General features: G+C 38.4%; 1 protein-coding gene across 1 annotated transcript in view; it reads right to left on the bottom strand.

The window, feature by feature from the left end:
- Nucleotides 1-12,200, bottom strand: part of ITSN2 (intersectin 2) — a 116,729-nt gene that overhangs the window by 37,123 nt on the left and 67,406 nt on the right. The window contains exons 19-25 of the mRNA XM_037066805.1: nt 9,910-10,046; nt 8,600-8,697; nt 8,025-8,200; nt 7,576-7,720; nt 5,164-5,369; nt 3,123-3,187; nt 915-1,081 (exon numbers count right to left, since the gene is read on the bottom strand). Of these exons, the coding sequence (XP_036922700.1) occupies nt 915-1,081; nt 3,123-3,187; nt 5,164-5,369; nt 7,576-7,720; nt 8,025-8,200; nt 8,600-8,697; nt 9,910-10,046 (994 nt within the window). The remainder of the gene's footprint in view (nt 1-914; nt 1,082-3,122; nt 3,188-5,163; nt 5,370-7,575; nt 7,721-8,024; nt 8,201-8,599; nt 8,698-9,909; nt 10,047-12,200) is intronic.

Consider the following 12,200-nt stretch of genomic DNA (forward strand, 5'->3'; position numbering starts at 1 on the left):
ACCCAGTCAGTACAATCCACTGAATTTTCACATAACGATAAGAAATGTTCACTGAAAAGCCTTCAGATTCCACGTTGCAACAAACCTGTAACAACAACTGAACATTTGGCAAGTTTACTGCCGGAATATCAGGGAATAATATCCACAGTTATCTGAAAATGTTTTTAATACGCTTCTGTTTTCCATACAAGAGGTTGACTTTTCTTCACATATTTTAACTGAAAGCATGTATCACAACAGACTAAATACAGAAACAGATATGAAAATCTAGCTGTTTTCAATTAAGCCAAGCATTAAAGAGGTTTTCAAAAACATAAAACAATGCTCTTTTTAAAAACTTTTTTTTAAAGATAGTAATTTTTTCATGGGAATCAAGTTATTTAAGTTACCATGCAATGAGTTTAATTTTGCTATTTTTAAATAAATTAAGAATATTTTTAGAATTTCAGTTTTAATTTCTAGTACAGAAAGTATCACTTGATATAGCACCCCCCGCCCCCCACTGCCACAAATCCCCTTTGGCGTCCCCAGTCATTTTTAAGAATGTAAGAAGTTCCTGAAACCAAAAAGCCTAAGAAGTGCTGCAGTGACCCCACTACTGGTGGACAAAAAGCAGCGGGAACTCAGAATACAGGCCGAGTCACCTTAACATCAGAGCCTTAAAGGTTTACCAGCTCCTTCAGGGTGGCTCCCTGGTAGCCTCCCTGAGTCCGGAACCCTTCCCTAACTTCAGGTCTGAGGCCCAGCCCTAGCCTATGGCTCTTGTTTTCAGAATTTCATGAAGTCCTTCTCTCCCCAATCTCTGTAACAGGATCACTAGTAAGTTCTATTTATTCTACTGGAGCTCTGTTTTAGGTGTGAACCTTGACAAACAAGAACGGAACAATGCTGTTCCTACACCAAAGTAACTCTACCTCTTGATCTTTGGGTTTCACGTAATTTGACGGAAAAATTCCAGTCCTGTCTCCAATACTTCCTGTCCACCATTCTCCGTCTTTCTGTGTCACCAATATTTCTTCACCTTCTGAGAAGGTCAGATCTCCAGGTTCCACACTCGAATACGGGTAAAGTGCAATATACTCTGTAGGAAACAAAACAAAAAGGAACTAATTTTGGTTATAAGATTGAAGAAGGTAAAAAATTATGTTAATTTCTAAGACCCTGAGTAAATTCAGAATAAAAAGATCTCATGACTTAAGGAAACTTAATATAAAGAGATGTATAAATAGAAAAAAAAGAATGAAGCAATTATTTAGTAATTTCTTAGAAAAAGATTATTTGATTTCACACAAAGCTTTATTGTAATATTTTTAAAAATTGTATCACCATCATATCAGAGAGAATAACCCCCAAACTATAAAAACCTATCAGTATCTCCATTATATAGAAAGTCAAAATACAAAAAAGGTTTTCAACCTCTTACACAAAATGTATTTTAATTAGTTGTTTTCTCTTTAATTTTTTTATATACACAGTTATCAAAACCCCCAATATTCACTCAACATCAGTATTAGAGGCCAAATTCCATTCCGAGCAGCCACTCCTAGCCCAGTGTGTGGCATGGAGCAGATGCTCGATAAATATTTCATGCCTGACCTCAACTGACATGTCTGTGTTTTAATATTGGCTTTGGGCTGGGTTCCTGTGATTGTACTTCAGGAGAAGCAGTCAACACCCAGGTTTTAGAGACCTTTCTCTTTCTTTTGAGTTTTAATGTGTCAGCATGGAATTTGATCTGTGTATCATAACCTGGAGATGACCAGAAACACTATCTAGAACCTATTTATTATTCACATTTCCACTAGTACTCGGTTTAGCTGATTAACCAAATAAAATGATGACAAGGTTTAGGTCTGCTGCCACAAGCAAGGTCCTTTCCAAAATGCTCCTTCCCACTGCCTTCCTGGGCTCATCTCACAACACTCATTCCATGGCCAACGTGGGGCTGCAGCCTCATTGGCGACCTGGAGCTCCCGGACCTTTCACAGCGGTGTTGCCTTGGCTCCTGCCATCCCCACTGTCCACAGAGCTGCTTCTTCCTTTGTCACTGTGCAAGATGCTGCTCATTGTTTAACAGGATTCAACACTGCCACCTCTGTGGGTTCCTGGGTCCTGCCCAAAATTGTGTTTTGTCCACTCACTACAGAATTTATTCTCATTTATTCCCATTTTCCCCATTGTTCTGTGAGCCTGGAGGTTGTGTTTTATTCATCCCTGAATATCTGAGGCTGCAGAATGGAATCTCTAATTGTACTGGACACTGAATAAATGGTTTAATTTAGCATTAAACTGATTTTCTTCAGCAATATATAAACATAAAATGTACTTCAACTATTATCTAATTATATATTGAACATACATAATTTATTTATAAGCCTACAGGGTGGGGCAAAAGTAGTTTATTGAACATACATAATTTGTTTATAAGCCTACAGGGTGGGGCAAAAGTAGTTTACAGTACTTCATATGGAAAAATAATACAATAATTAATAAATGATACAAAATAAACTGTCTCACGTACTTACAACTGTAAACCTACTTCTGCCCTACCCTGTATGTAACTATTAATGAAAAAAAAAGTCTGCCAAGAAGGCAGACAATCTTTCATCTTTCAGCACATTAACAAGATCAAAATAACTTATTAGTCAAACAACACTAAGGGCTATAAATATTTTTCTTTGTAATATTTATGATAAAGTATCTTTTGTTTTCAAATACTATTTAATGATTATATGGTACACTGTAATTAAAATGCAATTGGTAAATAACTAAATGTACTAAAATTTCTCTATATCCTAAACATCTATAATCTGGATATATAATAGCAGAAAAACAAAAACCTTCGCGCTATTTTACTGCAATACTTTTTATTTCTGATCTTATTTATCAAGACAGTGTATGGTGAATTTTTACAGTACTTATTTTTGAAAACTGCCAAGTACATTTAGTCATATTTTTTCTGTATCCTCAATATTCTTGTGAAATAGGCAAGGGCAGGTTCCCCTAACCTCACTTCACCACTGAAGACACAGAAGCAGAGAGAATGACAACCGTGGGAAGTCAGACAACTGGTCAGTAGCTAATTTGACTCTCATCTAATTTACAAACTGTCAAAAGCTCACCCTCTCCAACTGTATAGGCTGCAGAGGTAGGTTTCTTGTTTACAGCTGCATACAAAGCTTCCGGCCTGCCAAATAAACACACAAACAGATTTAAAAAAACAATGATGAAACAAAAAAGGACACCAACAATCAAAAACCAAAAAGGTGTCAGATGAATACAGCAGGTGTTTAGCAGCTCGTTCTTTCTAAAATTAGTCTAAATATTGTCTCAGTACACAAGCTATAAATATTCTCACACACAAAATCTTAGTGGATTAAGGACTGCCCAATATCAAACTTTTAAATTTTTTAACAGATTAAAGTAATTTCGACATGACTATCAATAGTTTTTCATATACGCAATTATTTTGCCTTTCTAAAGGCACCTGACACAAATGCATCAGTAAGTGGGAAGTTATCTGGTAAAGCACATGTGGCTCAGTGTAAGGAAAAACAGGGTGATACAGAAATTTTATTATTCGTTTAGAGCATACTACATTAAAATGTATATTATGTTATGTTATGTTATGTTATGTTATGTTATGTTATGTTATGTTATTGGGCAATATCAGACAATAAAAAAATAATAGCACTAAATTTCTAATTTAACCCAGGAAGCTATTCTCAAAAATCTGGAAAAACCGCCAAGTTAAGAACCAGACATTTGCAGGATGCACAAGGCTGCCCAGGACTCGTGAGTGGATTGTAGAGGGCGGTCATTTTCCAGGCAGAGTGGACCTACTTACTGTAACTTACAGTGACCACTGAATGGATTTCCTTTTTAGTTCTAACTCTCCATTACTGTAGGTTTTCAAGTTACATGCCTTATCTGTTAGATAAGGTCAGTAACTGCATGAAAAGTCAGAAGAAATGCCCTTTACAAAGAATTTCAACTTGAGTCTTTGAGCTTAAGTTTTCTTCTCTGTAAAATACTATGGAATTTAAATAAGCTAACTCCTAAAAAGGGCCAGCATACAAGTGTAATTGTTGTTACTGTCATCATTTACACACTTCTATATCTAAAATTCCATGTCAGTCTGAAAAGTGAATTTCTGCATTTGAACAAAAAACTGATACACGGAATCTCAGCAAAGGGTTTACAAAGATTACTTAGCATATTCCTGTCATTCAATTAAAAAAACTGAAGATTAAGTAGGTTATTCCATAGAGCCTGGCAAAAATAGCAGAATCAGACCCTGAGCCTTTTGATTTCCAAAGACCAGTCCCTTTTCATTAAATCAGACTGCTTTTCTATACTGACCACGTAAAACACAAGAGAGTTTGCCGTGGCTATACTAGAGTACTCATTTCTTTGTATCACAGAAATTTGATGACCTGACTTCCCTACAGACTGGGAACTAAAGGCCAGACACCTTATTTAGTTTCTGCTTTTTGTCCATTTAAAAGCGCATTTGTTTGCTCCTCTCCTTATTCACTGAGTTGATATGACTGAGCAGTGACTATGCATTATGATTATACTAGTCAGAGCTCACTTTGTATTTAAACATTAAAAATGATTCCAACCAAAAAAAAGATTACATCAGCCATGGAAAACTTAATAAAACAAATTAAAGAAAAAGATGCAGACCCTTCCTCCTGGAGTTTATGACCTAATAAGGGGCATGTAAGAAAGTAAGTAAAATGACCACAACACCGTGTGTTCCAGGAGCCCTGGAGGCCCAGATCGGGAATGCCCCACTCTGGCAAAGAGGGGGGGCTCAGTAAAGGTTTATTGTAATGCTGACAATTTAAAGTAAAAACAGGAGAGAAATGCTCCAAAGGAAATGAAAAGTAACCTTGCTAAGTGACTTGATGGTACAAATAAAGCCACAAATCTACAATTTTAAACTTTGAAAACTTCCAGAATCTGAAATAACTGGAGTGAATGATACTCTAAAGCTGGGACAGACACCTGAACGCCCTTTTCCACTCTAGGAATAACCGACCTCTCTGGTGTTCAAACTCAAACTTCTCATTTTCCTGCACAGCCAGTCACACAATCACTCACTCACTGGTGGAAACACCAGCACCCACACCCATGTGAAAACACAGAAATGCTTACTCTTCCCGCCTGACTTCACTCCCAGGGATGGTTTTGACATAAGACTTTGGAAACCACCCTCTTCCTCCGTGGACCTCCCCAAACCACCAATTTTCTTGTTGCTCCAAGACAGTAATAATATCGTGTTTTGAGAAGTTCAAGTGGTTATCTTTCTTTGCAGTCCAGGAACAAAGGGCCTGTGCTTTTAGGTTTTCTACAACCTGTCCCTGTGAAAACAAAACCACAAAATTAAAAAACCACAGATAACCATGATTTCTGTTCCCTAGGAGGTAACATACTCTCTGTTCAAACAGCAGACCAGTGTGGTGTGGTGGTTTCTCGTTACCAAAGGTGACTTAAGGTAACCTTAATCTACCCACTGAAAAGTATATGCAACAGACAACTGTCTGAGGAACCCTCTGTTAAGTTAAAGACTGAACACCTACCATTTCGGGAAGCAGCCTGGCATTAAGTATCACTGGTATGGAAGGTGAACACTGGCTACTCTCTGTGTAACAGAACAAATGAAAAGGGCAAGTGTTGCCGCAAGCCCTTCCTCCCCCCCCCCACCCCGGCGGGTTCCAACGTCTCCTCGCTGCAGTGGGTTCACTTTACTGGACTGGGAAGGGGGATGTGGTTGTGCTGAGCCGCCTCACTCTTCTGCTTTGTGCCCTCTCTGGATCCTTACTCACTCTTCTTTCCTTCCCTCCTCTCTCAGAGAAGGGGTGGTTTTGGATGGCTGACAAGGCTAACTCTTCACCTCTGCTCCAATCTTCCGTTGTGCCCTCCCATTTTCTAGAAATATTTTGTAACACTGTGAAGTCCCTGTCTTGAATCTTCCATCTCACTACTTTACTACTTTTCTTCCAAATTCCTTAAAAGACAGAACAGTGTTGAACTTGCTTTCCAATTTCACCCCTCAACCCACTCTAATTTAGGTTCTGCACCTGTTATACTATTGAGCCTCCTCTTGCCAAGGTCATTGATAACAACAAAGCCAAAGCTCCGCCCAAATCTCATTTTCTCTGGTCTCTGAACGGCTGACATAACTAAAATCTATGGGGCTCCTGAGGCTCACTCTGTGCTGACTGATGGCTCTTCTTTGGTCCAGCCCCTTTCCTGTTTCACGTGATTTCCCTAAACAATTTTATTTATGCCTCTGAGCACTCAAATCTACATCTTAATTGTAACTTCATCCCTGAGCTCCAGACTTGGAAATCAAACTGCCCACTGGGCTTTCCCACCAGATGTCCTTAACCCAGGTGCAAGTCTGAAAAGTGACCGTGTTTAGAAGCTCCCACACCCACCTCTCCTACCGTGGCCACTGCCCAGGGCAGGATAATCTCTGCCCTTTCAAATACTCAGACTGAAGATCCTGAAGAGGGATCTGTAACTGCAACTTCTTCCTTATTTTCCACATTCAATGGACTGCCAATTTTTTGTCAATTCCTAAGGCTGTTAAAAATCTATCTCCTCCCCTGTACATTTTCCTTTATGGCACTGATTCATTACATCAGCTCTTACTGCTTAGCTATTGTAACATCCTCCCTTACCTGGTCCCCCTCCTTTACTTCCTTCCACCAACCAGGCCTCTATACTACTGCCACAGTTATCTCTCTAAAATATGCATCTAACTTCCCTTAAAAACCATTTGGGGCTTTCCACAGCCAAGTTGTTTAGTATGGTATTACATGCTTCACAAATACACCTCAACCTTTAGCTCCAACTTCAGTTCTTAACCCATTCTCCAAGAATCCTGGACTCTAGCCACATTAGAAACAATTCTTGTTGTAAAATACCTTTGTTATAACACTTCTCATACTTTACCATTATTTATATGCCTATCTCATGAAATTATGACTTCTTAACGACAGGGATTTTTCTATTAAAGTTGTAGCACACAATAAAATGCCTGGCACCTATACTCACACAATAAACATTGAGTGAAAGTGAACTAAACATTGTTTGAGTGAAAACTGATGAAGTCTGCGATTCTTAAATACAAGGTTAATGTAACAATGCTTGCAATGGTTACATCTAAATCAGAAGCTAAATATATACATACTATGGTTTCCACACAAATCACTTATTTAAGAAAAAAAAATGAACAAAATCCTCCTAAAACCTCCAAGCCCAAATCTCTACTTATGACAACTACAAATTAAGAACACCACACTCTGATTGTAAAAACAGTATTTTGAGTGTGGAAGTCTTAGCTGCTATCAACTTGATATTATGAGAATGAATTGTTGAAAAACCTCTAAGTAATAATTTCTTCATGTCCCATGTGAATGATAAGAACAAAACTGAATGCTACAAATGCTGGTTAAATGAGTAAATGGTGCCTTTGTACAAAAATCTTCCTTCTCTTTTACATGAAGCAGGAGCAATGTGAAAGAATGAAGCACACAAGAGTTCATTAAAGACACATACCTGTCCATGAATAGGTGACACAGAACCAGGGGACACAGTGCGAGTAAAAGCTGATTTCTTCTGCCATGATGTATTAACAGTTAGGTTTGAAAAAGATACATTTTGATAATTAGTCACGGATGCCAGCTGATTTGAAGACTGTGATCTGTAAATATAACATTTTGATATAAGTATATTTAATTGTTTAAAATCTAATGAAATACTACCAATGTGTCAATTTCTATATACTATACATAATATTTAAACACAACTTGAGGAAAAAAAGAATTCATGAACAAACTACTGACCTATGTTTTAATCAGTTTCAGTATTAAAACTGGAACAGGAGGTACTCTTGGAGAGTCCAGTCCAGGTTAAAACATGATTAAGTAGCAGGAGGACATAAATACATATTAGGTATTCATGCACCTGCAGAGCTATATAAAATGCACTGTTAGCTAAAAACTTACTCAGAAGAAGGTGAGGTAGCAGATAAAGATACTGTAGGAGGAAGTAAGGCCTTCTTAGGAGATACAGATTTTTCACTTGATGGCATTTTTTCTACATAGTTGCATGGAAACCAGCCAAAATTTCCTTGGAAACTACCATAAAGCCAACCAGGTTCTCCCGTGGTTTTTTCATCAACCTATGAAAACAACAACAAAAAAAGGTCAACAGTGGTTAGAAAGCCACACATTTACAACTTTTGTTCAAGTTCAGACTTGAACACAACCACCATGACACTGCAAGAGCTGACCTGATGACCAAGATGGTCACCAAGCAGCTAATGGATGGCAGGGTACGCAACATGGACATGCTGGACCTCGGGCGCTTCATGTCCCAGTCAGGACAGAGTGTGATTTCATCCTGCTGCTCAGAGTGGCATGCAATTTAAAACTTACAAATTGTTTATTTTTGGAGTTTCCATTTACTATTTTTAGACCATGGTTGACCATGGGTAACTGAAATCACAGAAAGTGAAACTGAAGATAACAAAGGCATTACATTGTGTCCAGCGTATGTGAAAAAAGACTTTGTTTCCTACCTGTATTATATCCCCAGAATTAAAACTCATCTCATCATGGTTCCTCGCTTCAAAGCGATACAAAGCTCTGTAATTCACTAAATCGCTAGCTGGCTCACCTAAAGAGAAGATAATTGTTATTATTTGCTTCTTTCATGTATACATCTTTGCCCTGACTCAATAAATAACACTTAAAACCTAAAAGAAAAAATAAAACATCAAACAGTGTGATGAAAATCCATTTGTACAGTCCTGTTAGGATTTAAAATCTTGATGTCTCACAAGTCACTATCAAAACAAACACAGACGTTCCTCCACTGTAAAGTTGGAGGCAGTAAAACAAAGAGAAAACCTGCAGGGCTCACCCTGCCCGGGGACCTACAGGAGTGGCAGAGGCCAAGCCCTGAAAAGGTGGAAGGAGACTAAGGAGCAACAGGCTCCCTTTGATCCGTGAAGTCGAGAATATAACAAGAAAGAAGAGCACAAAAAGGGAGGCCATGCATGAGAAGGTCAGCAAGTAAACAGGGTCGACGGAAGGAAGATCTGTACATTTGTCGGTGCGGTTCCAAAAGAACAACAGAAACGCTCACAGATACACTAGACTTGGTAATACTAAAAACATTTTACTTCGTTCATTTGTAGAATAAATGCTGTAGCTTATAAAATTTTCCACATTGAATTGCTAAGGATTTAATTATTTGTGTATCTGAAAGAGAAATAATAATAATAATAATAATAGCAGCTGTGACTGGTGTGGCACAGTGGGTTGGGCATTGTCCTAACCAAAAGGTCACTGATTTAATTCCCTGTCAGGGCACATGCCTGGGTTGTGGGCCAGGTCCCGAGTTGGGAGCATGTGAGAGACAATCAATTGATATTTCTCTTCCTTCTCCTTTCTCTAAAAGTAAATATAATTTTTTAAATAATAAAAAAGTATTTTAAGAATTGACTCTGAGGTATATTGAAAACAGTATATGTTCTGAAAAAATTTCAATGTACAAAGACTTAAAATTTTATTGTTTCATTAAAATAAACAGTTTAGTTACAGTGGCTGAACAAAATATTTAAAACTGTTTACTTCAATTATGAAAACCATGCCACGGTCTGTTCCTAGTGACGACTACTTTCTTTTCTCACCGTTGTTTTAAGGTTTCTATCCTCAGTCTGTTTTAATGAGCCTAAGTTCGCTTCCAAGTTTAATTTAGAAGTTTTTTCTCTGATTCTAAGATAATCATCTGTTGTTCTTCTTTTGCTTCTCATCAGAATCATTTTTTTCTTTTGTTGCTCTGTCTCAGAAAAATAAAACTTTTTATTTTTATTTTTATCCTTACATCGTTTCGCCTCAGTTTTCTTGTCCTCTTCTTGAACTTTTTCTTGTGTCTTTTCTTCCTGGAGTCGCTTTTGTTTTTCTTCTCCCTCCTTTCTAAGATTTTCTCTCCATAAATTTTCTTTTCCTTGCTTTGCTTTCCTTTATATAAAAGAGAAAGAGTTTGCACAATGTCCTAAAATTTTCTAAATAAAAATATAATACAACTTCCTCCTGTCAAACTTAAACAGTATCTATTTTAGATATAAAACATATCATACATAATCTTATGTAGTTATCTACTTATTACATAGCAAAGGGATATGAGTAGCGGGATACGGAGAAACAGAGTGAAAGGGAAAACCAATGAACTGAGGAGCCTTGGACAAACAGATGGGCTGAGGAGTGTGACTGACAATTTCCCCACACCCTCGAATTCCTTCCTGCCAGCCTACCTCCCAAGCCACACCCCTCCAAAAGAGGAAAAGAATTTAAATGGAATTCTTCAAAAAAAAAAATAATCTAAAAACTGTATCTCAATTTCCTTCCCTTCTCTGCAGGTTCTGCATGAGGGGACTGCCTTCTAGCTCTTACTCCCATCGTCCTAGCTGACCCATTGCTGTGGGAATAGGAAGCGCTCAGATAGACTACCTGCTTTTTATTTTACCACTTCAAAGTCTTTTTCACTTGTGAGATAACAGAGCATTTTCCCTCTAGAAGCCCATGTACACGTTTCTATGAGTTCTAATGAACCTACAGCTTGGTTTCTAGCTGGTCAAGGTAATCTGTGCTCAGACTTTGTTATTTTAGTATTATAACTAATGCTCACTATAGTTCTTCCTTGCACATATTTTTATGAAATTACTGGGAGACAGAGCTGCCATCACTAAATTTAGTAACTTTTTCAACTCTCAACACACACTAATGGGGCACTGAAAACTTAGATACATCTCTGGGACCTGCAGGCCTTTTATGCTCCAGCAAGACAGACAACTTGCCCGAATTCTGTCTCTGTGCCTATAACCCCTGGGAGGAACTTAAAAATCCTGGATTAATTCCAAAAACTGTAGACTCACTGAGTCACCAACCCTTCCCCCTTTCCTCAAACTCTCATTCCTCATACTCCTGGTTCATTATCCTATAACTTTAAGCAGCTTCCTGTCAACCCATTGCAAATCCTCCTGTACCCTCTGTCACTTCACAAAATGCTTCCCAGCACTTTTTGTAATGAGAGGGCCATGCTTCTCTGGTAGTCCTTACTTGATTTCAACCAAAACTCCCTTTCCCACTTCCTAGTAACTTTCCATGATACTGTCCTAAGCTCAGGATGACCCAATTTAGCCTCTATTTGGATCCGCACAGCATTACAAACACCACTGTCAGGATAGTTGGCACATATTTACTGGGATAAAAAAAACACTAGAGTTAAGAGAATATAAAATTAAATTTTGGTAAAGTTTCTTATGTACGACTTAGTGGGTGAGAAGCTTGCCCAGAACTGAAAGATGCCTCAGAAGCTGGACAAAGGGCAAAGAAGCCACATCTATAAGGTGAAAACCTGACTATTACTAATAGCTTGAGACAAGAGGGAAACACAAGATGTAGTATTAAGACCCAGCTCTGGACTGACCCTACATGTGCTTCTGTTCTGATTTCTTTCCTCCATTACAAGTAGGATAACGACTGAGGATGATGAGTGAAATGAAAACGTGTATTACTAATGTGGTATGTTGCCCTGAAAGACACTGTGAGCACTGATGAAGTGGTAACAAGACACCTGTGTGTGTCAACAGGAAATTCAGCCACTGCATGGTTCTCTTGGGTAATATTACAAGGCACAAGCTAAGCGGCAAATAAGAGCCTTCACAGTTTGAACTGTCTCTACCTCTCTGTTATTCTAGCATCTTTTGTTAGGGGCCACAAATGTAGGGGGTCTTGGAGTAAGAGCAGTATACCTATTTGTCTAGCTGTTTGAATTTCCTACTGTAGTTACGTATGCTGAATCTAGGAGCAAAAGTAACCCAGAGTCTACCTGTATCACACACTACACGGCCCACTCAAATTAAAATGTGTTGGAAATGGCCATTCTGAAACCATTAGGCAAAGAGGCTGAGGCCTGGCTCTGGCCAGTGTGGCTCAGTTGGTTGGAGCATTGTCACGTAACCTAGGGGCTGAGGGTTCAATTTGGTCAGGGCACATGCCTAAGTTGTGAGATCATTCCCCAGTCAGGGCACTTATGATCCCCGGTTTGGGTGCATATGGGACAATTCGTGCTTCTCTTTTGCATCGATGTTTCTTTCTCCCCCTTCCTCTCTC

This window comes from Sturnira hondurensis, unplaced genomic scaffold (assembly GCF_014824575.4).
Source record: "Sturnira hondurensis isolate 20B ecotype Veracruz unplaced genomic scaffold, ASM1482457v3 Scaffold0016663, whole genome shotgun sequence".
In the NCBI taxonomy this organism is placed as follows: Eukaryota; Metazoa; Chordata; class Mammalia; order Chiroptera; family Phyllostomidae; genus Sturnira; species Sturnira hondurensis.